The sequence below is a fragment of the Hyaena hyaena genome, unplaced genomic scaffold, assembly GCF_003009895.1.
Source record: "Hyaena hyaena isolate Hyena2069 unplaced genomic scaffold, ASM300989v1 scaffold_808, whole genome shotgun sequence".
NCBI lineage: Eukaryota > Metazoa > Chordata > Mammalia > Carnivora > Hyaenidae > Hyaena > Hyaena hyaena.
The window spans coordinates 259,179-284,798 of record NW_024081437.1 but is presented as its reverse complement, the minus strand read 5'-3'; the positions used below and the strand labels follow the sequence as shown (position 1 = coordinate 284,798).

The 25,620-nt window shown below is 53.6% G+C and overlaps 1 protein-coding gene and 1 long non-coding RNA gene across 4 annotated transcripts; one reads left to right on the top strand and one right to left on the bottom strand.

Moving 5' to 3' along the window:
* The first annotated feature begins 3,146 nt into the window (after nt 1-3,146).
* Nucleotides 3,147-19,916, top strand: CCNQ (cyclin Q). Of its 3 annotated transcripts, none has more exons than XM_039219236.1 (5): nt 3,147-3,298; nt 11,378-11,561; nt 13,238-13,370; nt 15,710-15,937; nt 19,368-19,916. In XM_039219236.1, exons 2-5 carry the CDS (start codon nt 11,392-11,394, stop codon nt 19,455-19,457), a joined length of 621 nt encoding a protein of 206 aa, XP_039075167.1. In that variant the 5' UTR covers nt 3,147-3,298; nt 11,378-11,391; the 3' UTR covers nt 19,458-19,916. The 3 variants fall into 3 exon arrangements, with proteins under 3 accessions (XP_039075167.1, XP_039075166.1, XP_039075165.1); XM_039219235.1 differs by lacking the exon at nt 3,147-3,298 and adding an exon at nt 8,524-8,768 and having other exon boundaries at nt 19,428-19,916; XM_039219234.1 differs by lacking the exon at nt 3,147-3,298 and adding an exon at nt 8,524-8,768.
* On the bottom strand, nt 6,204-8,296 carry LOC120221704. Its single transcript, XR_005525877.1, has 2 exons — nt 8,048-8,296; nt 6,204-7,364 (listed from the first exon to the last, which is right to left on the bottom strand). It is a non-coding gene; the product is annotated as an uncharacterized LOC120221704 (long non-coding RNA).
* Nucleotides 19,917-25,620: the final 5,704 nt, after the last annotated feature.

Sequence of the window (25,620 nt, the reverse complement as noted above, 5' to 3'; positions counted from 1 at the left end):
TCTGCCAAAGATCTGAAGTACTTAGAAGCAGAATTTTCAAGAGCCTGCAGATAAGAGCCCAGCCCATCTGACATCTTTGTTTCGTTTTTGTTTTGAAATTACAGGAAATTCCAAAGACAGTAGAGGGACGTGTTCCCCTCCATGCTGACATCTTACAGAATGATAGTGCAATAGCAAGCCTGCTAGCTTCACACAGTGAACCATGAGATCAAGCGCTGTCTTGGAGCCTGCTTGGGATTCTCTCTCTCCCTCTCTCTCTCTGCCCCTTCCCTGCCCACAAACAATTCTCTCTCTCTCTCTCTCAAAATAAATAAACATTTAAAAAAGCATACAATTCAATGCTTTTTAGAATATTCATCACTATCACCAGATTGGTCCGCAACCATCACCACTATCTCATTCCAAAACATTTTCATGCCCCAAAAAGAAAGCCCATACCCACTAATTACTCACTCCTTTCCCTAGCACCTGGCAACCATGAATCTCTCTGTCTCTATGGATTGGTCTGTTATGACCTTTCATATAAATGGAATCATACAGATACGATCTTTTGAGTTTGGCTTCTTTGACTTTGTATAACGTTTCCAAAGCTCATCCGCATTGTAACATCTATTAATATTTCGTTCCTTTTTATGACCAAATAATATTCCATTGTATGGAGAGACCACACTTTCTTTATCCATTCATCTGTTGGGTTGTTTTCGCTTTTTAGCGATCATGAATAAATCTGCTATAAGCATTCATGTATAAGATTTTGTGTGGCCATATGCTTTCATTTCTCTTGGGTATATACTTAGGAGTGAAATTGCTGTGCCATATGATAACTCTATATTTAACTTTTTGAGGAAATGCCAAACTTTTCCATGGTGGCTGCACCACTTTACATTCCCACCGGCAATGTGTGAGGGTTCCAATTTCTCCACATCCTTGACTTTTGTTATTATGTCTTTTTAGTGCTAGCTACCTCTGCGGGCAGGAAGTAGTATTTCGTGGTTTAGATTTGCATCTTTTCATAAACTCATGGCACGTTGTATATGGTCTTCAGAGAAATATCCATTCAGATCTGCTGCCCCCTTTTAATTGCGTTATTTGTGTTTTTATTATTGAGTTGTAATGGTTCTTTATATATTCTAGATACAAGTCACTTATCAGCTATATGATTTGCAGATAACTTCTTCCATTTTGTGGATTGTCTTTTCACTTTCTCGGCAGTGTCCTTTGTATCACAGAAGTGTTTGATTTTTTTTCTCCTGTCCCCCTCCAACCCAGTCTCAGAACAGAACTGTTTAATTTGGATGAAGCCCAATTTATCTTTTTTTTTTTTTTTTGTTGTTGCTTGTATTATTGGTATCACAGCTAAGAAACCATTGCCTCATCCAAGGTCACAAAGATTTATGCTTATGTTTTTTATAGTTTTTAAACTATAAAAGAGTTTTATAGTTTTATACTTTTGACTCTTACATTTAGGTTTATGATGCATTTTCAGTTAATTTTTGTATATGGTGTGAGATAGGGGGGATCCAACATCATTCTTTGGCATGCAGCTGTCTAGTTGCCCCAGCACCATTTGTTGAAGAGATTATTCTTTCTCCACTGAATGGCTTGTCACTCTTGTCAAAAATCAGTTGACTCTAGTTGTATGGGTTTCTTTCTGGGCTCTCAATTAGATTCCATTGATCTATATGCCTGTCTTTTGTGCCAGTATTACACAGTCTTGATTCCTGTAGTTTATTTATTTATTTATTTATTTATTTATTTATTTATTTATTTTTTAAGTAGACTTCATGCTCAACATGGAACCCAACGAGGGGCTTGAACTCATGACCCTGAGATCATGACCTGAGCCAAAATCAAGAGCCAGACGCTTAACTGACTGAGTTACCCAGGTACCCCAACACACTTACTGATTTTAAAACTTACCATAAAGCTATAGGTATCAAGGGGCACACCTCGGTGGCTCAGTCAGTTAAGTGTCTGACTCGATCTTGGCTCAGGCTTTGATTTCAGGGTTTGTGAGATTGAGCCCCATGTCAGGGTCTGTGCTGATGGTGCAGGGCCTGCTTGGGATTCTCTCTCTCCCTCTCTCTCTGCCCCCACCGTCATCAAAAATAAATAAATAAATAAATAAATATTTAAAATCAGTAAGTGTGAATCCTCCAAATTTGTTCCTTTTAAAGACTGTTTTAGCTATTCTGGGTCCTTTGGGTTCCCATATAAATTTTAGGACCGGCTTGTCAATTCTGCAAAAAAAAAAAAAAGCAGCTGGAATTTTGATACGGATAGTATTGAATTTGTAGATCAATTTGGAAAGTACTGCCATTTTAACAATAGGTCTTTTGACCCATGGACATGAGGTATCTTTTTTATTTATTTGATGCCATTGTAAATAGAACTGTTAATTTCATTCCAGATTGGTTGTTGATAATGTACAGAAATACAGTTGGTTGGTATATATTGATTTAGAATTTTGCAATTTTGCTGAACTTGTTTATTCACTCTAATAGGTTGGTTTTTGTTTGTTTGTTTGGTTTTTGTGGATTCCTTCAGATTTCCTCTATACAAGATTGTATCATTTGTGAATAGAGAGTTTTACCTTTCCCTTTTCAGTCCAGATGCACTATTACCATTTCCTTCGCTTGACTTCTCCCTAACATTGTAACTCTTCTGAAAGTTGCCTCCATATCAGTAGACAGATGATTTCCGCAGCTATTTTTTCATTTAGCGATTTAGACCTTCTCTATTGACTGCCTGCCATGAGGGTTTGACTTCCTTTCCCATTAAACAAATAGCAGAGACACAAAGTGTGGACCCAAGGCAACGGACTCAGGCGTGCTCGGAGCGGCCCTGCCCAATGGATGGGCCTGGGCTCCCAAACCGACTTGGCTGGTCATCGGCTCCCTTCACACATTCCCTTCCACAGGAACCAGAACAAACACTGGACCGCCTCTAGCCGACCAAAGGTGGCTTCCTGTTTCAGAGTGGCATGTTCATTAACTAGGCTCATCCAATCAGATTCTCCCTCTGGACTTTGAGCCTGGAGACAGGGTTCGTCAAATGATGGTGTACACGTGAGTGAAAATCTGGGTTGTTCTGGTCCCATGGCCAAAGATATGGGAGTGAGGAAGCCAGAGGGAGAGTGAGGAGGGCAGTGGTTCTGGCCCCCAGCACAGGAAAGGCTTGCTGGGCAGTGACCCTGAGAGGGTCTGGCGGCTACACTGAGAGGGCTACAGTAAGGGGCACGGGCATAATGACACAGTCAGTACACGGGACAGAGGCGCTGGCCAGGATGGCAAAACTGGTAAGGACTTCACTTTCCAACCTCAATGGGGGACATTTGGCATAACAAGGAAAGTGCTGCGCCAGGAGCTCAAAGCCCTACCTCTGGAATGGCATCCGTGTGCTGGGTGACCTTGAGAAACCACCTGACCTTGGACCTGATTTCTTCATTTGCACTCTTTTCATCTGTTCTGCTTCTAAAGGACCTGGGATGAATTATGCCTCCTCATACTTCTGGAGGCCAGACATGCGAAATAAAGGTGTCTGCCAGGGCTGTGCTCTCTCTGGAGGCACTAGGAGGGGATCCTTCCGTGTCTCCCGGCTTCTGGTGGTTCCAGGCATCCCTTGACTTGTGGCCACATTGCTCTGGTCCCTGTCTCTGTTTTCAAGTGGCCTATGGGTTGAGGAGATCACCCATGAGATGGACTTGGGTCAAGATGTCCTGTCAACTTTCACTCTGGCTGGTGGGCCTCGGGTATGCAGCATTAGAGGCAGGAGTGTACCACTAGCACCCCGAGACCTGGGTGATCCCCCACCTCCAACAATCCGCTCCAGCTTTCCTCACTAAGGGGCCTCGCGTATCAGAGTCTTGTGTGTCAGAATAGATACCGTTAGCCCCATTTCTGGGCTTTGAGGGTATGTGTTCCACCTCTGGGTCCCCCCTGCACTTCCCTGAACTCCCTGTCCTCTCCAGGGTCCCCGGGCCTTCCTGTAGCCCAGTGTCACACCCTCACCGCAGCTGCCATAGTGCTTGTCCCCGTGGCTTCTCAGCTTCTGCTTGCAGGGGTCTGTGAGTTCACTTGTCCACACAGAGCCTTAGCTCTTTGAAGAATTCCCTGGCTACCTGAACCCCTTGCGGTCCGTCGATCAGCACTGCTTTGCCCTCTGATTCTCTTTGCTGGCCAGTCTTCTGGCTCTTCTTTCTGAAACCCCTTCTCCCCGTGGGAGGATTTCGTCCTTGATGGCAGTTATCCACGGTAATGTTTTTACACAACAGCTTTATTGAGATATAATTCACATATCATAAAATTCACCCATTTAAACTGTACGATTGCAATGGTTTTTAGTATATCCACAGAGCTGTGCCATCATCACCACAATCTAATTCCGGAACGTGTTGATCACTTCCCCGAAGAAGCCCTGCCCCTATTGACAGTTACTTCAGGTGCCCCCACCCCCCACCCCCAGCCCCTGGCACCCACTGATGTACTTTTTGTCTCTGGATTTGTAGCAGCTATTTGTACGTATCTACTGCTGGAGTGGGTTTTCTAACCCTCACGCCAGGTCTCCCCACTTCTGGGGGCCAACCTGGTAGTAGATTAACCAAGAGCTGTAATCCTCCCAGTTTCCCCACTTGTAAGGAAACTTCCACCTTCTTTGGTAAAACTGAACCCTGACCTGCCAGGTAAATAGAGCTGTGTCCAGGCAGCCAGTATGGCTTTGCAGGCTCAGAGGAGGGAGGGTCCTGACCAGGCTTTGGTTTTACAAAGGTTGCTTTGTGTGGAGCACGTGAGCTGGGGGAGGAGGGCAAGGCTACTGAAGGGAGACCCTGTCTGCTTCGTCCCAGCACCAGGCGTGAGCCTGGCTCATGCAGGCGCTCAGTCAATGGGGGAGGGAGGCAGGGAGCCAGGAGAGTGGGGGCAGGAAGGAGTGCGTCATGGTCACTCTTGAGAAACAGGATTGACCGCCCCCCCCCCATTTGGTTTGGACATGGAGACGATGGCCCCACACCCACCAAGAGGTTATGAAAAGATTCCTTACTGACACATGAGGCTTTCTGGGAGAGCAGGGCAGGTCCCCAAGCTGGTCCGAAGATGACCTGAGAGGGCACGGGAAGGAGACCGTGGGCTTCTCTGTCGTGGTTGGAGCTAGAGCAGGGGCGGGGGGTCCTGGGTGTGCTTCCCACCCCCCTGTGATGCCAAGGAAGGGAGCACTCGGGCTTTGACATCCACTTGCCCCCATGTGTTGCTGGGAGGAGGCAGCCAGGAAGTGGCGCATGACCTCGGTGGGCCTAGGGTCTGAATGTGTCCCTCCTGCCAAACTCACACAGTGAACCCCGATGGTATCAGGAGCAGGGGCCGCCTCATTAGGTCACGAGGGCAGAGCCTCATGAATGGAATCAGTACCCTTATAAAAGAAACCCCAGGGAGGTGGTTTGCCCCTTCCACCACGTGAGGACACGGTGAGAGCTTGGCTTTCTGCAACCCGGAAGAGGCTCCTCGCCAGAACCCGACTGTCCTGGCACACACTGGTCTTGGACTTCCAGCCTCCAGAAATTTGAGAAAGAGACCAGCCACCTCGTCTGTGGCATTTTGCTATAGTAGCCCAAACGGGCTAAGAGAAAGATGGTGTGGGAGGGGGACAGTCTCACGCAGCAGGGCTGGATGCAGGGGGCCACGGGCAGAGCAGGCCGGAGGCCGTGGAGTCCAGGGACACTCATGGCTTCAGAGTTGCAGGGCTGAGAAGGGCAGTAGGGAAGAGGGCCGTGGATGCCCGAGGTGGACCCGGAGGAAGGCGGCTGGACTCGCTGACCGTGAGAGATTGGAGGCCCAGGGGGTGTCGGTGGAGAGGGGCGGACGTGGGGAAGAAGGGGTGACAGCGGAGTGAGGTTCTCAGGTTGCAAGAAGGTTCCAAGGACAAGTGACAGGACTGGACTTGGATGGGGCTGCTCTCCAGCCGACCACTCCCAGGGTGAAGACCACTGGGGAGGAGGTGGGCAGGGTCAGCACTTTGGAAATCATCCCTTGTGTTTGATGAAGACCACCCAGGCTTTCCAGCAGCCTTGCCTGGGCACGGCCTCTCCTCTGTACCCCGGATGCCTCCCTCCCTTCTCTGCCTCGTTCTTTGAGCTTCAGCCTGAGCCCTCCCTCCCTCATTAGGAGATAGCGCCATTGTGAGGAGGCTGCTGTGGCTGACTCAGCCTCTGATACGATTGTACACCTTACCTTTATTGGCCACCTTCTCTGTACAGGGTCTGCAGATAATCCCCGGGGCAAGGTCAGGGGATGGGTGGGTGGTGAGGGGGTGGGAAGCCACGTTTGGGAGTGGTGACAGGTGACATGGAAGGGAGGGCCGGCAAAGTGGGTGTGGCTTGATGGTGGGAGAGGAATCGCCGCCTGGAGGTTTGCTGGCTCCAACTGGTGGCTAGTGAATTATTCATTTGTCAACCACTGTGTCCAGGCTGCCTGCCAGGAGGGTGCCCCGTGACCCAGGGTTTTAAAAATTAATGTGTTCATTGAGTCATTCCCTTGACTCACATTCACAGGCACCTATTACTTGCTGAGCGGAGACTCTTCACGCCACAAAAGGCCCAGGGGAAAGGAGGAGTTCAAGCCGTGCTGTTTAACTGACAAACACGGGGGTGGGGGTGGGGATGAGGAGGTGACCGGCAGGCATTGGGCCTGGGGCCAGAGGGCAGAGTGATATGATTTGGGTGTGTGCGGGTGTATGCACAGTGCAGCCTTGCGCATAAGGGGGCTGCCCGGGAGGTGCCTGATTCGTGGGCATGATTGTATGTGAGTGTGGGGGGGGCGTGCGTGGTATGCCCTTTTAGGCTGGTGTTCTGTGTGCTCTGGGCTTCAGCCTTGGGTGGGGGACAGTCAGCTGTGACACAGTGCTCAAGGCATGACAGGGGCTAGCTGCACAGGGGGCTTGGGGCCCCGAGTCCCCCACCCACATGCACACGGGCCCACGCACACAAACACACCGCACACACAGGTACGCAGTCCGGAGGGCCTGCGCAGTGCCTCTGATGGAGCTGGGGAGCAGCGTGTGCAGCAGGAGTGCCTTCCCTTGGAGAGCATTTTTGAAGACCCTTAGGTGGGAGACGATGGCAAAAATGGTGAGAGCCAAGACTGGTAGCGTGTCAGGCGAAAACCTTGGGTGTCTCCTGAGTTGAAGGCGTCCTGGGAGATGTTAGGGAGGGCAGAGTCTGTTCAGGCTTACATTCTAGGAAGGTCACTCTGGCTGGTGGCTGGTGCTGTGGACTGAGTAGTAGCCCTCTAAGACGTGCATGTGTTTGATCCCTGGAACCTGCGATGAAGTGAAGGTTGTCAAGCGGAGAGCATCCTGGATTTCCTCAGTGGGCCCTAAATGCAAAGACACGTGTCATTATAAGAAACAGGAGAGACACAGAGACACACGGAGGAGTAGAAGGCCATGTGAGAACAGAGGCAGAGACTGAAGTGATGTGGCCACGAGCCAAGGGACACCTCGGGACACCAGCAGCTGGAAGAGGCAAGGAAAGATTTGTCACCTAGAGCCTGCTGACACCTTGATGTCACACTTGATGTCACACCAGAGCTGCTGGAGGATGAGTTCCTGTTTTTTTAAGTCCCTTACTTTGGGGTCATTTGTGAAACAACCCCAGCTGGTGTGGAGAGAAGACTGGGGGGAACTGAGGAAGGAGACAGGGCTGTCCCGGGTGCGTGAGGACGCGGGACATCAGAACTGTTGGAAGGGTCCAGTCACCCTGGCAGAAGAGCTTGGGAGCAGTGGCTTTTTCCTCTCAAAGTTCTCAAGTCTCTCAAATCATAGCAACTACCAGGCTGTGCCAGAATGACCCGGGGGGACTGAGTTGTTAGCTAGGGAGTCCCTTTGGTGCTCTATATGCCCGATGCATGATTTCCTGCCTGTGGAAGGCACATTCATTCATTTGGTAAGCTCCTAATGTGTGCCAGGCTGGGAAGGTAAGCCCAAGCCAGGTCTCTAAGCCTGTCGGGGGACATTGGTAAAGCTGATTTCAGCTTTTACCACACGGACACCGACTCACACGCTTTCTTCCGGTCGGAGCCGCCGACGTCCCAGCGAAAGCTAGCGGTAAGCACCCTTCGCCCAGGGGTTGGCAGACGCCATCAGCTTGCCCTGTCCTAAGCCACGCTAGGCCAGCAACCTGGAAGGAGACCTTAGAGGGACCGTAGGGACCGGCAGCAAGGATGCCTCTGGGTGCTCGTGACCTCGCCAAGTAGCCCAGCGGGTCCCGGCTGCACGGGTACTAGGCGTGCGGCTCCCAGGGGCGGGACACTCACCTCCCAGGGGCGGGGCGTCAGCTCTCTAGGGCGAGTCACGTAGTGTTCGGGTGACAGGGCGGGCACAAGCCAGCCTCCGGGCCGACTCGGCCTGTGCGCAGGCGCCCGCGCCTGCGCGCGTCCCGGCGGTCATTTCCCCCCCAACCGTCCCCGCCTCCGGGAGGGGGGACTGCTGGGGGACGGGCGGGTGCGGACCGGGGCGGAGCGGGCGGGGCGGGCGAGGGCCCGGGCGGGGCGGACGGGACGGGGTGGCCGCGCGGGCCGCGAGGACCCCCGGACCCGGCCGCCACGCGCGTGGGCCCCTTCTCCTTCTGGCTGGGGGGTCTGGGGCCGTGGGGCGGGGCCTCATGGAGGCCGTTGGCCCCGACAGTTGCGGAGCAGGAGACAAGGCGCGGGGTGCCGAAGGGCGGCCGGCACCCGAGGCCAGGGTGCACTTCCGAGTGACGCGGTTCATCATGGAGGCAGGTAACCGCGGCTGGGAAGCGGGCTGGCGTTCCGGGAACCCGCCTCTCGGAGAAGGGGACGCGCAGGACGCGGGGCTGGCGCGGCCGGCCTGGGGGGAAGAGGCCCGGCACAGGGGTATAGGCCCCGGCTTGCATCCGCGCCCTGCGTGCCAGGCTTTGAGCTGCAAGGCGGCCACGGTCACGGCCGTCTGCCGGACGGACGCGCAGGCGCAAAGAGAGGACGTGGAGAGGGGCTGGCCCCGGCTAGGAGGTGGCCGAGTCGGGGTGCCCGCGGCTGGGTGGCCTACCGTGTCTTCAGCCCTGTCTGCCCGCGCTTGGAGGCTTTCCGCGCGGCTGCTGGTGAGGCTCCTGACGAGCCTTGTTGGCGACGTCCCGTCACACCGGCGACCCAGGGTGCCGCTCGCGTGTTGAGCCCCGCCAGAGTGTCCACACGGCTCTTGGGCGCCGTTGCTCCTAAGCCGAGACAATGAAGTGAATGAGGCTCCTGTAGAAACATTGTTTCTCGGTCGGGCAACTTGCTCGGCTGGCAAACACTTGATTTCCGATCTTTGTTACTTGGTGTGCGCTCTGGGGGAAACAGGTTTGGGCGAGTCTGCTATCAAGTCAAGGTCAGCAGAGCCTGGGAAATGATGCAGGACAGCTAAGCCCAATGATTTTTACATTTAATTTCGAGGAAGAGTCGCACAATGTATAAAGAAGGATGGCAGTGACTGCTCATATGCTGCTGTGCCTCTGCTGGGAGGGTCCACGTGAACCGGGGAAGCCAAGCTCCCCTTTGAGGATTTGCTACATAAAACAAGATTTGGAGGGGGGAGCTTGGGTGGCTCAGTCGGTTAAGACCCCGACTGCAGCTCTGGTCATGATCACACAGTCCATGAGTTCGAGCCCCGTGTCTGGCTCTGTGCCGACAGCTCAGAGCCTGGAGCCTGCTTCGGATTCTGTGTCTCCCTCTCTCTCTGCCTCCCCCCCTCCCCACTCTCAAAAATAAATATTAAAAAATTTAAAAAATACAAGACTTGGAGGTTCATGTGCGGCTCTACCACCTTATCCGACGTCTCTCGGAGCAAGGGCTCCCATGCAAGAACTGTCTATGTAACAGGAAATTCAAATTTTGAAATGTTAAGAGCTCTTATAGGTACCACTCTCCAAGGACTTCTATATACAATGTATACAAGCCCTAGCCCTCTGTGTGAGGCTAACTACTGGTCCTCCATAGATGTCCCCAGCCTAATCCCCAGAACCTGTGACTCATATCTCATGGAGCAAAGGAGATTTGGAGGTGGAATTAAGCATCTTGATATGGGGGAACTATCCTAGATTATTCACTAGGCCCAAGATAATCACATCCATCACATCCTTAAAGTCACAGGTAAAAGTGACAGGCCGAGTCGGCCATGTAATGATGGGAGCGTAGTTAGAAGATGCTGCAGCTGGCTTTGAACATGGAAGGGGCCGCAAGCAAAGATTGCAGACACCTCTAGAAGCTGGAAAGGGCAAGGAAACATTCTCCCCTGGAGGCTCTAGAAGGAACCCACCCTGCGGACACCTTGAATTTAGTCCCCTTAAGACTCATTACAGACTTCTGACCACAAGAATTGTGAGAGAAACAATGTGTGCTGTTTGAAGCCACTTTGCAGTAATTTGCTACGGTAGCCCCGGAAACTCCTACACCTTAGATGATATTGAACGTGGTCTTAAGGATTGTTGGTTGTACTCCCCTTCTTTCATAAGTCTATTGGATGTCACTTCACCTTCTCTTGTTAACCGTGGTCATTGTGAATTTATATGGGTTCTGGGCCCCAGTGCAGTGATTTCCTTAGGAGCCCTCCAGAGGTGGGGTGGGGGATGGACTTTAACACCCAGATCAAACCAGCACGTGTTCCGGATTTTGAGTTCTCTTCCCTTTTCAGTGTGTCAGTGTTCTTCCCCAGTGCCTGTCTGTAGTCATAGGTGCTGCTATTTTTCCCTGTTCTGCCTGCAGTTGCCTTTGACTGTCACCCTGCTGGCTTTTCGCCTTTTTAAGCTTTCAGAGAAGGAAACCAGGGCTGAGTATAATCTTTAGTTGCAATATTGGGACTTTGTGGTATCTGTTTGATGCTCAGAGGCCTTTTTCACCTGCTGTCATCTTGGCCGGAGTTTGTTGTTGTTGTTGTTAGGTGAGCGGTGGGGGTGGGGGTGGGGGGGACCTCTAGTTAAATGCTTGCTAAGGTAGAAACAGACACACGGCAGGGCGTGATCCCGTCCGTGACCTTGTGCAGAAGCTGATAGGCCCAGTGCTAAGTGAGGGCTAGTCTGAGCCGTAGCGTGGGTGTCCTTGGGGTGTGCTGGTGGTAGGGGTGGAGGTGTGTAATCAGTGGGGCCACTGAGGGGATACTGCATGACAGCACCACCCCTTATTAGCCCATTGGAATCTGAGAAGCATGGCTCAGAACCCCTCAGGCCAAGGACCCAGTGAAAGACCCAGCAGCCACAGCCAGCTAGGCTCACGGGCCTTGGCTTGTCTGAGCAGGGGGTGTACAGCCTCCGGGCCCAACCCCGCGCCTCCACACACACTTCAGCAGAGGGTGGGCACTGGATTCAGGTCCTCTCCTGCGTGCTTTCTCTTGGTAGGTGTCAAGCTAGGGATGCAGTCCATTGCCATTGCCACTGCTTGTACCATTTACCATAAGTTCTTCTGCGAGATCAACCTGGACGCCTACGACCCCTACTTGGTTGCCATGTCTTCCCTTTACTTGGCCGGCAAAGTGGAGGAACAGCACCTGCGCACTCGTGACATCATCAACGTGTCCAACAGGTAATGGCTTCCAGGCCCACGCATTCGAGAGGACTCACTGGTGTCTACCCAGATGGCCCTCCAGGTGTCAGCTGTCGAGCTCAACACGAAGCACCACGGCGGTCTCGAACCGGGGCAAGAAGCACTAGCTGCAGAAGCAGGAATGAGCCTGGTGTTGGGAAGCCATGGGGGTCAGTAGGAGAGAAAGTGAGGCCAGATTAAGGGACGTCTCAAAGACCACAAAGAGTGCAGAGGACTTGGGGAAGGGGGCGGTGTCTCGGTGTCATGGACCGAGGGACATGGCTAGAGCACAGAGATCTTGGAGAGCTGTGTCAGAGAAGGTTCCTCTGGAATTGGGACAGGACGGATCAAACCAGTTGTGTCCTGTGGGACGTGCAGGGGAGGGCGTGGACTGAGTTCGGCCATTATTTTACTTAGGTGGTGTGAGAAACTGAGTCAGAGTTGCTAGTCCTATTGAGGAAGGACATGGGGATCCAGCCAGCTAGGCCGCACTGAGACCCAGGGGGCCCGGGGGGGAAGCAATTTATGGAGAGTTACTCACTAGCAGTATGGCATAACCTTTCTAGAAACTAATGATTAGGAAAGAAAACTGTTTTGTGCTGCTTCTCTTTTAATAAGCAGGGGACAGAAAAAGCGCTCCTTACCCCCTAAGCATGACAGGCTCACAGCGTGCTGCTCAAGACTAACAGGACAACAGGAGAGGGAACCAAGGGAGGGCCGCTCGAGTCTACCTGTAATTGCCAGGCCCCCAGCAGGGGGTCTGGCAGAGGGGAAATTGTGTGGATCGCTAATTAGACATGGCACCCGGGCGGGGGGGGGGGGTTCTGTGGGGAGGTTGGACAATGAATGAGGAGCTAGGAAGGCTGAGTCATTGGCACAGAGTTTTGATCACTTGGGCTTGAATCCTACGTCTTGGTGATTATGAGTGGGTGGGAGTATCGTGGATGTATATGGTGTAAATAAAGGACAGTAGGTTCTGGAAGAAAGGAAAGACAATCTGGGAAACATACAGCTGAAATACATTTGTTCTTCTGCATAAAACACCCCCATGATATATTTAAACACCTTCCCTGGGCCCAGAGTAAGAGCCCTGGGCCTTGCCACTCCAGGTGGTAAAGGCCGTTCCTGATGCCAGGCTGACTGTAACGGGAAGTGGTCGGTCCAGTGCTCTAGAGCTTCTGGTTCCTCTGAAGCAGCTGTAAAGAGCCCCTCTTTACACTGGACGTCTTCCCGAGTGGTATGGTACAGCTGGTCAGGGCTAAAGCCAGAAGCTGGCCGCTTTTGTCTGCTGGTTACTGTTTTCATACTATACCCTAGACACGCGAATGAAGGATGACTTATAAAAATATAAGTAGGAGGGGCACCCGGGTGGCTCAGTCAGTTAAGTGTCCGACTTCGGCTCAGGTCATAATCTCACAGTCCATGAGTTCAAGCCCCGCATCGGGCTCTGCTGACAGCTAGCTCAGAGCCGGGAGCCTGCTTCGGATTCTGTGTCTCCCTCTCTCTCTGTCCCTCCTCTGCTCGAGTTCAGTGATTCTCTTGAAACAAAGACGCAAGGAAACATAAGTAGGATGGGCCGAAGAACACTGCCGTTTGGATCCGGATGTCACGTGACTCGAGGGGCTCCTCATGGAAAGTTCCCTGGCTGCCGTAAACATTGCTGTCTCTCCGTGCAGGTACTTTCACCCTGGCAGTGAACCCTTGGAGCTGGACTCCCGCTTCTGGGCGCTGCGGGACAGTATAGTGCAGTGTGAGCTCCTCATGCTGAGAGTCCTGCGCTTCCACGTCTCCTTCCAGCACCCGCACAAGGTACATGCTGGGGGACTGGCAACTGTGTCTGGAGGCACGAGTGGATTTTCCTTTTTTATCCTGGAAGCGCACCCACCGAACCCTCCGGAACATGTCGGGTGTGTGAGGCAGAGCAGAACTACAGCTGAGCCCCGGGGCCCCCGGCTGCACGTGGTGACCGGCTTGGTGGCCTCTCTCGTTCTGCTTTCTGAGTTTTCTCAGGCAGTTCTCATTTCAGCGACTGCCTTTCTGCCTGCTCGGCCAAGGCCACGACCCGGGATCCGTGTGATTCTCTGACGCCCTTACAGATCCCGTGACCCACATAGATGGTGTGCTCAGTGAGCCACGGGGAAATGGGGCTGCTTTTGTGATCTCCCTGAGTCCCTGGCCCCGAGACGTGCTGCTGCACCGCTCAGCTCACATCCTGCTCAGCTGTGCTTAGAAAGCCACAAGACAAGCTGAGTCACAAAGCTAAGTAGCACGCTTTTAACTGCCGGAACACCAAGGCCCACCAGGACTGTGTGAAACCGCTGGTACTTTGGGGCCCAGGCGCCCATGTGGGCAGCTTGGAAGGGCGGCCTTCAGGGACACATGTGGGGTAGTGGGGGGTTGGGACAAGGGTGTCGTGACATGGGTCACGAATGGGATTTTGCTTTTTTTCTAATTGACATCTTTATTGGGGCACCTGGGTGGCTCGGTCGGTTAAGCCCCCGCCTCCGGCTCAGGTCATGATCTCACAGTTTGTGAGTTGGGCTCCGTGCTGACAGCTCAGAGCCTGGAGCCTGCTTTGGATTCTGTGTCTCCCTCTCTCTGTCTCTCCCCTGCTCACGCTCTGTCTCTCTCTCAAAAATAAATATATATTAAAAAAAATTTAAAAAACTAACTGAAATTTTTATTGAGGTAATTGTAGATTTGCAAGCAGTCGGAGGAAGTAACACAGAGATCCTATTTCAGATGGAGACTCAAGTGTCTCAGATGCCCACTGTCCCCACAAGGACACATTGTAATGCTCCAGCTCACTTGTCACTCGTCCTGCATGGTGCTGCACACTTCCTTCCCGTGCCCGCCTTCATCTGTCCACCACCGCAGTTACAATACCAACAACCCCATCGCCCCCAGGGGTTCTAATAATCCCCCCCCCGCCCCCCTTCCAGCCCGCCTTTCCAATCCCGGCGAGCCCTGGTGGACGTTTTGAAACAGTCGTGCTTTCAGTTGGTGGCATGATGCAGAGGAAAGGCAGGAGCCGCTTGGGCTCTGCGGGGGGCCAGTCGTGGCACCACATCTGAGTATGAACGGCACCGGCCAAGGGGGTTGTCGGGGAGGGGAGCGGCCTTCACCTTCCGTTGGGCCGGGCCGGGCTGTAAGGCAGCAGAGGAGCCCCCCGTCCCATGGCGTGCGGGAGCCCCACGCCTGTGTGTTCACGCCTGTGGAGCAGGCTCCTCGGCGTGTTTGCAGATCTGGGCGGTTCAAGCAGAGCAGCTGTCTTCCCAGAGCAAGAGCTGACAGGCCGCTGAGCTGACGAGTCATTGAGAGTTTACAGCCAAGGGCAGCGCTGCTGGCAAACGCCGTCGCCAGCTTTAGTCCTGTCTGCGGGCAGCCCCCGGCCTCGGGCTGGGCACCCAGGCGGGTGCGATGTTCTGACCAGAAGACAAGGATGCTATTTCTGGCGCTTCCATTGAGTTGGGCAGGGAGATATGCCGAATGGCCTCTGACGCTGACTGCAGCGGGGCCCTGTGATGGAGACGGACTTTGGGAGGGGTGGTCATCAAGAGTGGCCCAGGCGGCTTCCAGGAGCTGGGCCGGGAGTTGACAGTGAGTGGGCACACGGGGACTGGGTCAGTGGGGAGAGATGATTGCAGGCAGAGGGAGCAGTAAATGCCAAGGCCGCAAGGGAAGCCTGCTTGGCCTGTTCAGACATGGTAGGGGGTGGGGCAGGGCAGGGCGGGCAGGGCTTGGGGCCAGTGGAAGATACTGGGGCTTTTTCCTTTTTTCTTTTCTTTTCTTTTATTTTTCTTTTTTTATTTTTAAGTAGGCTTCACGCCCGGCGTGGAGCCCAACAGGGCGCTTGAACTCACAACCCTGAGGTCAAGACCCAAGCTGAGATCAAGAGTCGGATGCTCAACTGACTGAGCCACCCAGGCGCCCCCAATGGGGCTTTTTCCTACGTGACACAGGGAGCTGTTGGAGGGCTTGAGCAGAGAGATGACTGGATCCAATTTGTGTTTTATGTACATCGAGACGCCTTAGGGGGAGAGTGGCTGGCTGGCGGGCGGAGGGGCCACGGCGCCTCCCAGCGAGGAGCCACGTATCTAGGGACCAGAGCCCCAAAGGCCAATCGGCTGACTGGTGTGTCTTTGCAGTACCTGCTCCACTACCTGGTTTCCCTCAAGAACTGGCTGAATCGTTACAGCTGGCAGCGGACCCCCATTTCCGTCACTGCCTGGGCCCTGCTGCGGGACAGCTACCACGGGGGGCTGTGCCTCCGCTTCCGGGCTCAGCACATAGCCGTGGCAGTGCTCCACCTGGCCCTGCAGGCCTATGGGGTCGAGGTGCCCGCCGAGGCCGAGGCCGAGAAGCCGTGGTGGCAGGTGAGGTGACTGCTGACAATGCCGGCGTGCTCCCCTTTCCTTTGCCTGAGGGCTTTCCGGAGTCCTGGTACCTGGGTGTCTGTGTTTCTCTGTAGTAATGACCCGCGGAGCACACACGGGCTGCTGAGGAATATTGAAGCTTGAACGTAGCCTGTCACGACAGCCTAAGGCAGGTGCTCTCCCCGCTCCCCCCCCAACCCCCCCCACTGTGGACACTTGGGCCTGGATCACTCTCTGTGGCGGCGCCGTCGTGTGCCACCTGAAGGTACCATGAGCATCCCCTGCCTCAGTCATGGTGACCAGAAATGTGTCCGGATAGTACCGGGTGTCCCGGGGTGGGGTAGCCCCCACTTGAGAGCCACTTTGTTCAACCAAGCACTTTTATTGGATTGAGTGGGAGCCTGCCATGGATCAGGGCTTACTATACTTGGATTCATGTCAGAAGGAGTTACGGGGGTCCCCTAAAGAGATGAGTTGATGATATGTAGGTAGATAGATGACAGATGGGCAGAGGGGCGGGTGGCTGGCCAGAGGGTGGATAAGAAGCCTGATGGCGGGAAGATCCGCTGGCCTCCCCGAGACTTTCCCCAGGTCATCCCAACCGTTTCCCGCAGCGGGATGAGGAGACCATTTGCGGTTTTTCCTTTCCCATACTTGAGCTTTGCTGCTCCTTTGCCGTAACACCTCAGTGCCTGGCCCTGTCCCCTGTGAGTCCTCAGTGCCTGGCCCTGTCCCTGTGAGTCCTCAGTGCCTGGTCCCATCCCCTGTGAGTTCTCTGCAAGCAGTGTTTTCGGGGACTGAAGCTTTTGTCCCCTGCAAAACCCCCAGTGGCCAGAAATCTTCTAAAATGTGTCATCTGTTTCCTGAACAGAGGGTGCCGCCAGGTGCCTTCCCGCGTGCCCCTGGTGCCCCTCCCTTCTACCACTCCTGCCTCAGATGGTGCCTGTCCTTTCCTGACGCTCCTCCCCAGCCTGCGGGCCCTCCCCAGAGACCCAGCTTTCCCTGCTTTTTGTTCTATTGTCCTTTATTGTCTGTGGAACCACCCCCCCACCCCACAAGCCGATCGCACTGTAAGTGGCCGAAGGGCAGGGATCTTGTCTGCTTTCTCCGCCGCCCTATGTCCGGTGCCTTAGACTCGGCACATAGTAGGTGCTCGTGCGTTCTTGAACACATGTCTGTAGTCCTGGTCTGAGGCGGCCGCGCTTCTCTGGCAGCACGGGGTTGAAGGGGCCTCTGCGTACACAGCAAGTATTGCTCCATGCTGGGGCTTCTCGGGGACTTCCAGATCATGTGACCGTGGTGTCCCTGCTCTCTTGGCATTGTGTGGTAGCAGAAGCGGCCGCCAGTTCCTGGCCCTGCTCACTGAGGGCACTTGGTGGGCACGGCAGCCCCCGCCTCTTGGCTGCTTGGACCTGCGACGCCATCGCTTGTTTCCCACTGTCTTGCTCGCCTCTCTGTGTGTCTTCCTTTCTTCTCACTTGCTTCTGAACTTCACTGGGCGCCACCTCACCGCCTCTCGCTCCCATCTATGACCCTCACCAGAGAAAAGTGCCAGGAAAGGGTAGGCTGGACGACCCCTGTTCACTTGGCTGTTTACCTTGTTTGGGTGGCTCTGGGCCACACGTGCCAGGAGCCTCCGAAGCTGCCCTTTGGGCTCGTGACATGCAAGGACCGGTTGCCTAACGATAAGCAGCCCTGCATGATGCCCCTGCCTGCCCGGCCCTGGGGCCCTGACCTCTGAGCTGGGAAGCACCTCTCTTCTTTGCGGGCTTGCCACCACCCTGGAGTAACCGCCTGTCCGTGCTCACTTGTCTCCTGGGGGCCGGGGCTTTGCCTTACTGGCCGGGACACTTGCTCGAGCCTGACGTGCTTCCGCCCCAGCAGCCTGCCTGCTCTGGAGTGTGACAGTGCTGAGGCGGGCCTTCGTGGCAAGCTGTGCCGGGCCGGGGCGCTGACTCTCGAGCCGTAGCGTGTTGTAGCAGGTGTTAGAGTCTCTGTCCTTGCTACGGCTGAACACTACACCCCGGGGTGGACCGAGCACATGGTGTCTGTGTGTTCCTCCGTGGATGGACGCTGGGACTGCTGCCAGCTTCTGGCCTGGGATGACTTTTTAACAGTCTTTCTTGGCTTGGGGTCCCCAGGAACACACAGGTGGTGACCGTGGCGAGCAAGCCCAAGCCCATATTTCTGAAGCATTAATTTTCTCCCCAGAGTCTGGGGTGACATGGCCAGTATTCCTGAGCCAGGGCTTAGGGGATTTTCAGGTCACTGTTTCCTGCCTGCGGTTGTAGCTTGTGGAGGGTCGTAGCTTCCTTTGGGGACTGTGCAGGGGGTGGACTCAGGTGTCATTTTTGCCCTGGCTTGGCCCGAAGTCTTATCCTCCTGGCACTTTGGTTCCCCAGGCAGCAACCGCTGGGACCGAGGTGGGCCACAGCATCAAACCAAGACCTCCTTGTTTTGCGTTTTACTTGCCATGTCATCAGGGGTCCCTGAGAGCACCTTCAGGCTCGATGCTTCACCAGGACGGCCCCGGAACTCGGCAGAGCCGTCACACTCGTGGTTATGGCTGATATGGCTAATGACAGTGAGAGGATACAGGCTGGAATGAGCGGGGACAGAAGGGGCACAGGGCAGGCTCCGGGAGAGGCCAGGAGTGAGCTTCCAGGTCCCCGGCCAGCGGGGTCGTGGGGCGGTGTGGTCTGTGTCACAGTGACGCGTGACCGTGCGCGCCGGGATGGGGCGGGGGGTGCCGCCGCCGGGGAAGCTTCCCTGAGCGCTGGTGTCCGGGGACTTGAGTGGGGGTCGGTCCTGTGGGCCCGGGGCTCCCGCCTGGCTGACCTCACATCCTCAGTCTCTGCCCCCCGGACGTGAAGCCGGGGCCCCACCAGCAATCACGCTGTCAGCGCAGACGCCCGGCAGGGACCTTGGCCTCAGGGAAACTGAGACCTTGTCATCAGGCAGGACGTGCCAGGGGCCTAGAGGTCCTTTCCCAGGGGCTGGGCAAGGGCCAGAACTTCCTTGGGAACATGCAGGGCCACCCCTGAGCTGCACAGTCCTCTTGGTTTGGGCCCCAGGCCCCTGGAAGAGTTTGACAAGCTCTCCCGCACGGTGTTCTCCAGGGGCCAGCCCACGGTGGAGCGGGCGCTGCTAACTTCTGAAAATGGACTCCTGGCCCAGCTCGGGCAGCAACTGCCAGTCCTACCTGGGCTGGATGATCACCAAGGCCTCTTCCATCTGGAATGTTCTCTGTTTTGTGATCAACCCTGGCAGGCTGGAAGTAAACTGGCTTTGCAGAGAGCCACCATTATTTGTGATAGCCAAGTCCCTGTGCTTTCTCCCCTGTGCGGTGCGATTCCGCGCTTACTAGAGGTTGTGCCTTGTTTCACGCAGAGGGAGTCTAATCAGAACCTGTTTTCCTTCTCCTTTCTAGGTGTTTAGTGACGACCTTACCAAGCCAATCATTGATAACATTGTGTCTGATCTCATTCAGATTTATACCATGGACACAGAGATCCCCTAAGGCCCTGGTCCAGGCCTGCCCAAAGAGAAGCCCGGGATGCTCGGCCGCCTGGGGACAGCACCACCACATCGCTGTGACAGCTGGTCCCCAGAGGACCAGCCGGGAGGACTGGTTTTGTGCTTCTGGAGACAGGCTGGTGAAGGCGATGACATGCTGCCACTTTGATTCTCATGCTTTGACTGTCCCTAGCAGCTGTGGTCCAGACGGTGACGGGAGCCGTACGTCCTGCGGGCAGGCCGGGGCGGGCCAGGGGAAGGGCCCGCAAGGCGTCCCTGTCTGCTTTTGTCCTGTGAGAGGGCACCAACTGCACTTGAGCTGTGACGACATCATTGGAAGAAAAATCAAAGAACAGATGAAACTGCACCCTTGGGATTTTTTAAAAGCCAGATTTATAGAAAGTATGAATGTGTAACATAGATGGAATTATATTTTGTGTAATAAAAGATGATACAAATCAAATGAGACATCCCGTCTTTGCTCTTCGACCTGTGCTGCTCTGGGCTTTTGATGGGTGCCATCCAACCTCAGTTTCCCCTAAAATGCTCTCTCCAGGCAGAACTGCCCCTCGTGCTCCTGTGGTGTTCTTGGGGCAGGGGTGTGCATCGCTTTCTGATGGCGTGATGGCCAGCGTGTGCTCATGTCATGGTGGCGGCCCCTGAAGGAGTCCACGTGTCCTCACTCCTCCACTGGGACATTCGCAGAGCTTGGCAGTCGTCCTGCTCAGCGAGTGAGCATTACTTTTGGAAAGGAAGATTAAGGAGTAGCATTTGGGTTCAGAAATCCCAGATCTGACCAAACTGTAACTAGGAAGTAGTTAATGCTTGTGTTTTTGTTTTTTTCTTTTTAATGTCAAGTCAACGACTCTACACGGAGAGTCTAGAAGAACTGCTTTTGGGTGTGTTAGAGAAACAGAGCCATCTAGGTGGTTCTCCCGTGGGAATCCCCATTGGGCTCGATACACATTGGTGGGGCTGTCTTCAATACATGATGGCGTGGGGGTCAGGGGACTGTCCTAGGTGCCTCCCTGCCTTTGGGAGGGAAGTTGTCGCCAGCGGAACATGGGCTCTGGATACTGGCTGCCGTGCCCTCCGACGCCCACAGGTGTGGGAGCTGGCCGGAATGCCAGGGGGCACCCAGGGGGCTTCAGAGCGCCTGTCACACACCTGTGTCACACTGGTGACGAGTCAGGCAGCGGGGTTTGCTTAAATTTACTAAGCTGCTGTGTTATTTGTCACCTAGCTCACCTGGGAGCTCTCTGGGACACGGTGCCCAGGCTCAGGGCATGGGGCTGGGGCTCTGAGCATGGAGGGGTGGTGAGGGGCCAGCCGGCAGGCGTCTGTGAGCAGCTTTTGCTCTCAGTGGTCCTCTCTGTCTTCTGCTATTGAAAAAGTCCCTTGTCTCTCTCAAGCCCTTCCTCCCTGCAGGCTGGGCCCAGGCACCACCCCCTGTACCCCAGTCTTGCCTGTCCCGCATTGACAGGGCACTGCCCTTGGCCAGCACTTACTCTTGATTTGAATAGAACTAGGTGATGGATGTTTCACTTGCAGTTTCTGTCTTCTCTCCCCTGACAAGATCACAGGCTCCTAGAGAAGCTTCCATTTCTTTGGAACTTTTTGGATCTCAAGGTTTAGCCTCCACCAAGGCAGCTGCACCCCCCCCCCATCCCCCGATGTGAGGTCATTTTCTCAGCTCTTAGGAAACAGAACCCCCTGCTCTGGATGGGAGGGCTAGGTGGAGGGCACGGTAAAAGCCTCTAGAGCTCTCTCTATCTGTACCTGTTCCAGCCTGTTTCCTTCCCACCCCAAGCCCAGGACTCAACAGAAAGAAGGGAGGATAGTTGGATCCAGCTCTCTCGGGATGTTTGAGTGAAAATCCCAAGCCCCGGCGGAGAGCTGCTGTGCCGGACAGGGAAGACTGTGGCTCCGTGGCTCTGGTCTGCGGCTAATGGTGGGCTCTCTGGACTAGTTGTAGCTCTAGGTTTCCTTTTACGATGCCTGCATAGCCGGCAAGTTCCCTTCCGTGGGACTCCGTTTCCCACTTTGTAAGTTGAGCAGGTTGGCCCAAATGATCTGTGGTTGCTGCTTGCTATTTTAAAATTCCTTGGCCCACCTGTGTGCCCACCACGCCGCCCCGGCACTTGCTGGCTTGTGTGTTGGCCTCCGGGCTTGTGCTGTTCATGCTCCTCACGCAGCGCGGGTCTATGTTTTTCCGATGAAGGAGAGGGATTGGTCAGCAATAAGGGATTGGAGTAAGATTTTCTAGAACCGAAAGCTTCCAAGAGCTTTTCAGTCTAGAGCATACCTTTTTTATTTTAAGCCCAATGGAGAACTCAAACTCAGGACCCTGAGATCAAGACCCGAGCTGACATCAAGTCAGACAGACGCTTCACTGACTGAGCCCCCACAGGCGCCCCGCAGAGCTTGTCTTAATTACTGTACCGTGATAAATGGCCGAGCCTTGCTTGGCCTGTCAAGCCAGTGGGAGGAAGGGGACAATCCAGGTCCTGTGAGGGACTCAGCCTATCTCTTCCTTTCCAGCTGTGGTGGACTGAATGGTGTCCCTCAAGGGATGTGTTTCCGTCCTAACCCCTGGAATGTGGGGATGGGTCCTTATTTGGAAATAGGGACTTTGTCGGTGTCAGATGAGATCCTGCAGGAGTAGGGTGGGCCTGAATCCAATGTGACTGGTATCCTTATACGAAGCGGAGAACAGGGGCGCCTGGGAGGCTCTGTCGGTTAAGCATCCGACTTCAGCTCAGGTCATGATCTCGCAGTTCGTGGGTTCGAGGTCCGCGTTGGGCTCTATGCTGACAGCCAGCTCAGAGCCTGGAGCCTGTTTCAGATTCTGTGTCTCCCTCTCTCTCTGACCCTCCCCTGCTCATGCTCGCTCTCTCTCTTTCTCTCTCTCAGAAAGAAATAAAACATTAAAAAATTAAAAAAAAAAAAAGAAGTGGAGAATAGATACAGTGACAGACATGCAGGGAGAAAGCTATGTGACAGCAGAGACTGCAGTGACATGTCTACTGGCCAAGGAAAGCCATGGACTGCCAGCGACACCAGAAGCTGGAAGAGATGAGGACGGATCTGCCTCCTAGAACCTTCTGAGGGACAACCATCACCTTACTTTCTGACCTCTGGCCTCCAGAGCTGTGGGGGGGATAAACGTCTTGTTTATTGTTATTTTAGCGCCTCTTGCCAGCCACCTGGTGTGTGGTTCTTTGTTACAGCGGCCCAGTCCACTCACACTGGGTCTTCCGCAGGCTCCCAGGATGCACCTCTGCTCCCAGGGTGCCACTGGGTGGGGAAACTCTGGCCGCTTTGTAAAGGGATGGGTGATGTAGCGCTTCCTTGTCTCAACTCATCTGGCTAATTACCAACTCTTTCCCACGGGAACCCGGGCCATATTTGATAGCAGGAGTGGAAAAGAGGCTCTGCAGAGAGAAACGAACGGTGTTGGGGCAAGTGCAACATGTCTCCATAAGGTGCCGGTTCTTTCGATACGGCACTTGGCCCAAGCTAGATGTACTTAGCCTTATGGCTCAAGATGGACTCACACGTTGATGAAGCAAGGGCACTTTGCTATTTGGTTTTCTGCTGTTTTCTGCTGTTTGTCTTTTTGCCTTTTTTAGAAGTATGGCCTCTGGTGGTTGGGAGGGAACTTAGAAGGCATGTTTCTTCTTTCTTGGCAGCTTCCCTGGAACATGCCCCCGCTGGCAATGCCAAGTTTAAAAGGGTGATGTGTGGAGTGGAGCAATAGAAACACAAGGAAAGGCGATGTGGGTAGTCTGGGCTCTGTCACCGTGTCGTTTGCAAATTTGGGACTAGAGCTGCCTTTGTGGCTCTCCTGACAGAGCAGAGGGGTGGGTCATGGAGCAGAGATGTCCCCCCAACAGGTGTTCAAAGACACCTAGTGAGCAAAGGAACGGATGTGGGAATGACCCACGGAGCAAGGGAAGGAGTAAAATAATGAGTTTTCTTTCCATGGCTTTAGATTAAACAGGGAGTGTGTGATTGGAACCCTTGTGTACTTCTGGGGGGGGCGGGCTATAAAATGGTGCAGCCACTATGGAGAACACTTTGGTGGTTCCTCAAAGAATTAAACATAGCATTACCATGTGACCCAACAATCCCACTTCTGGGTGTAGCCCCAAGAGGATTGAAAGCAGAGACTCAAACAGATATTTGCACACCTGTGTTCACAGCAGCACGATTCACAGCAGCCGAGAGGTTAAACAACTCAAGTGTCTGTTGACGGATGAATGGATAAAGAGAATGTGGTCTATGCATCCAATGGAATGTTATTTGGCCTCAGAAAGGAAGGGAATTCTGACACAGGCTACAACATGCATGAGCCTTGGGGACACTGTGCTGAGTGAAATCAGGCAGTTATACACAGAAACTGTATGATTCCAGTTCTGTGAGTTCCTTAGAGTAGCCCTAAGATTCATGGAGATGTGAACTCAGATTCAGAGTCAGAAAGGAGGGTGGGCAGCAGGGGCTGGGGGTGCGGGGTGGGGAATTAGTGTCTCATGGGAAGAAATTCCAGTTTGGGGAGAGGAAAATGCGCTGGGGATGGGTGGTGGGATGATCGCACAGCACTGTGAAAGTATTCCATGTCACTGAAATGTGTGCCTAAAAATGGTTAGGACGGTAACTTGCATATCATATATATTTTGCCATCATAAAAAGAAAAAGAGGGAGTCTGCATGTGTGCTCAACTCTCACACTTTGGTTGGCTTTCCCAGCCCTCACCTTCCTTTGAGGATGCTGGCCTGGGCTCTGCACGTTCAGGCGAGGCTCCTCGAGGTCACGACAGTCAGAGGGCCACCACGCAGACCTCCTCCACGAGTGCGTCGGACCCCCCAGGGCAGGCGAGCCCTTTCTTCCTCCCGTCAGGATTGGGAAGGGGGCTGCACACCCAGGGGGAGCTCTGCCTCCCCTGGGGCTCATCCCGGCCTGGCGAAGTGGAGGAAGACACCCCCTTTTCATTCCGAAAGAGAATTCACCAAAAGCTAATAAATTATACACGTTACCCAGACTGGGACTGTAGGAGCCTTTCATTTTTTTTTTTTTTTAATACACAGAACTTTTGGACTATTCTTTAAATTAGGAAATTCAACTACAGACTTTAAATTATTATGCATCTTGTCTTCCTCGTTAAGATAATTTTTGTTCATCTTTATAACAGGCAGATAAAAATGTAAAACGTATTTAAGAACTGAACACAGTTGACCAAGCCATTCCGTATAATACGCTTTATAGAGAGGGGCTTCCTGATGTGACAGGTCCCCCGGCCTGAAGACTGTACAGAAAGCAGAGCAACAATCCGAGGTCACGGCGCCCCTTTTCCGAACCCCACACCCGGAAAAGGCAACCTAGGGACTAAACAATCGACACGTACAGTAGGCAACTTTGTACAGCAGCAGTGAGGGTTTTTTGAAATCTATATTGACCATTAGTTCCACTGATGTGTCTATAACAGAGAATGAAAAGAAGCCTGTGAGCAGAGTGTTGTAGCTTATCTTCTTCAATTGAAATATTTCCAATTTTATTTCTAGTTTAAGAACACATAGACCCTCAACAAATTGAGTTGCCCTTTTTGTTGTTGTTTAAACAAGGACATTAGGGAACAATTTACAAATGGGTAACATTCTCAATGTGCCCTTTGGAATAAAGGGATGGCTTTAAGTTATCTGTAGCTGGCATTTTAAGTGGGATTTTCTTTTCTAACTGAAATTCCTTTGCCCAAGATTTGACTACCCCCACTCAGGGGTGACGTGGCGTTCCTGTTAGCAGTGGGAACTGAGCATGTTTTGGATGTCAAGCTGGGTGTTCACAGATGCAGGTGCAGTCGAGACGACTCCCCTGCCAGTGGGTGTAGGACAGGGCACATGATGCGAGCCGGCCTTGCCGCCCGTCCACACCTGCAGTTCCCATTCCTTCCCGCATCTCTCAGCTCGAGTATGGCCCTCAGCAGCTCAGCCCCAAGCCCAAGTGACAGGCACGCGTACCTGAACTGCCTCTCTGCAAGATGAGAGACGCATGAAATCGAAAGGTAAAGGGACCTCTGCTTTTTCTGCACTTCCCTCCGTGGTCAGTGTGCATTCAGGGGAAACTGAGGCTTGGCACGAGGTGTGCCATCACTGCAAGGAGAGGCTCCCGAG